The following is a 2643-nucleotide window of genomic DNA, read 5'->3' as shown; positions in this document are numbered from 1 at the left end:
TATTTGGTTGTTCCATAGAAACCATTGAATATCTTCTCGAATAAGATAAAATTATGAAGAAAAAAAAGTATTGTAAAACAAATTTTTCCAATAAAACTATATTTAATAACAAATTTAATTTTCATTGAATGGTTTCAAAATATTCCACATTTGGATAAAATATTTTTAAATATATTTATAATTATAATAAATATATACTTTTTAAAATATATATTACTTAACTTGAAATTAAAAAATTAAAAAAGAAGAAAGAAGAAGTAGAAATTATTCATTTACATTTTATAAACAATTTAAAAAAAATTTAAAAATCATTCATATAATATATTGGATTCAATTTATTAAAAAAAAAAAATGTTAAATCGGTTGAAGAACTGGTAGATAAAATGTAAATGATTGACGGAAATTATTTACGTATGTGTATTTTGTAAATCGCCTTTTAGAAAAGAGAACGAATTCTTGATCTTAGTCTGAGATTCAGACTACATTTGGATTATCTGCAACGGGTCTGCGACCCGTTTACGACGCGTGCTTCTGGCGTAAGAAACGACAGGGTGGAAGATTGGTCAAAGGAGAGCGTAAGACGGGTAGCCAGGAGTATTCTGGCGAGGGACGGCTACAGAGAAGAGAGGAGGAGAGAAGGCGGAAGAGAGGCGGCGGGTTTAGAATAAGAAAACAGGTCGGAGCCACGCGACCACGTCGCGTCTGCGCGTCCGGCTTCCCTTTCTTCGTCACGGCTTTCCCGCCAAAAAGCCGCTGCTTCGTTCTACGACGCCACAGCAATAGACTCGCAATCCCATTCCAATGTCATCCAGCAGGCTAAATAGCAGTCTATTGATTAAAGAAAACCGATTTGAATGTTTTCGACGACAAATTGGTTACATGTCGCAAGTATTCGAATATCCATGACCATACTGCGTGAGAATCGTTACATAATTCTGTTCCCACCTCAATAAACTTATAGCGGTATGCCATATTGAATTATAGATACGCATCCTTTGTCGCTGCATTAAAACTTTCTATCTCTCATTCGTCAAACTTAAAATATATCTATTTCGTTTTAAGTACAATAAGTACAATCGTTGAACCGCAAAGAAGAAATCTTATATGTAAGAGATATTTTTAGATTTATGTTCACGCACATTAACTCGAAGAAGACGATATTGGTCGACCTACTTTCGCGCGCCATACATGCATCCCGCGAAATTCACGCTTGTTGCCCGTCGGGCAGGGAATCTTGTCGAACGTATGACTCATGCTTCTTCATGCATATTCCGCGAGCATACACACGCGACGCGTTCGCGCGCCTAAATTGCCGCCAAGGCTCGACGATAAAGTTCGCGCGAAGTTGATATTTCGCGAGAAGAGAAATGTTGCTTACCGTGAATGCTAGTCTGCCTTGAATACGGATTACTCCGCTTTTTGCCGGGCGATCGGTCGTTCTTCTCGTTGTTCCGCCTCTGATAATTATTCTCCTTATCCTCGGAGCGAGGATCCACTCCCCATCTCTTGGCGAACTTGCTCCTCTCCGCGTCTAGTGCCTCCTGGAGCATCTCCATTGTCTCTCGCGGATTTGGCCGGCCGAAGAGGCAGCGTGGTACTCGTGAGGTCATCGTCGTACTGGGCAACACCGTGTAGTAGATTTCGTGACAAATCGAGGCTGCCAGCATTTCGGGTACTTGTTGTGTTTCCACCGTACGTTAGTCGAGCAAGCAGATCCCCGGGAACTTTTGTTTTCCAGTTCAAAGTACGTACCCACTCGCTTCTCCGTTTTCAGCGAAATAATATATCAAGAGCGTCTCGAATGTCTTCCAGTTCTTCCGATTCGGCGTATTCCGGAAGAACAGGAGAATCCTTGGCTGTATAAATTCTGCTGATCCACTCGACTTTTCTGTGAAGTTTTCTTCTTGAACGGTCGCTCTTCACGGGCTTGCGCCACGTTCAAGAACAATCGTTCCTCAGTCCTCACTGCTCCACGGTCAGACTAGTTCTGGTGGGATGTAGAATCGTTCCAAGCAGTGGGAGCCAGTCGCCTCGTATCCGTTTGAACGAGCCACGAGGTCCGGTGTTCCCTTCCACCGAACGTTTGAATTCAAATCTGATTGGCGCGCCCTGCCAGTTGCGCAGTAAAAATGGCGCGAATTTCGCATAGTAACGTCCTCGTCATACGCACGACGACATCCAATCGCGTGTTCCTTCTCTAGTGCGCATGTTCTCCACGTGTACCCTCACCACCGCGTTTGTTTGAAATCGTCCAACGGATTATGCTAAGCGATCTCGTGGTAGAGAAGACCGAACGTGCACCATGAAGCGCACTTTTTGCCTTTTTTCTAAGTAGCGCGACGTATAGAATGATCACGATCGTAGCGTGTCGCGATAGGATTCGAAATGATCTTTCTTCCGGCGAGCTTTTTTTCGGATTAGGTTGGTATGCCTTATCAATTTATCGCATGGAAAAATTCTCTTTTTATCATTGATCCGGAAATTGCTCTCTTCATTTTTATTCAAATCAGAACTAGATATTTAAAATCTGTTTTTTTAATTAATTCTCAATTTTAGTAAACATTTTTATAACAACATATATAAATATATATCTACATACATACATACATACATACACATATATATATATATATATATATATAT

General features: G+C 41.0%; 1 protein-coding gene across 1 annotated transcript; it reads right to left on the bottom strand.

Moving 5' to 3' along the window:
- Window positions 1-763: 763 nt before the first annotated feature.
- LOC105618134 lies at window positions 764-1667 on the bottom strand. The gene is made up of 2 exons (XM_012199676.1): window positions 1379-1667; window positions 764-828 (listed from the first exon to the last, which is right to left on the bottom strand). Exons 1-2 carry the CDS (start codon window positions 1665-1667, stop codon window positions 764-766), a joined length of 354 nt encoding a protein of 117 aa, XP_012055066.1.
- Window positions 1668-2643: the final 976 nt, after the last annotated feature.

Source organism: Atta cephalotes, assembly GCF_000143395.1.
Source record: "Atta cephalotes unplaced genomic scaffold scaffold00015, whole genome shotgun sequence".
NCBI lineage: Eukaryota > Metazoa > Arthropoda > Insecta > Hymenoptera > Formicidae > Atta > Atta cephalotes.
Note: the sequence above shows the minus strand (reverse complement) of the source record. Positions and strands in the feature narration are given on the sequence as shown.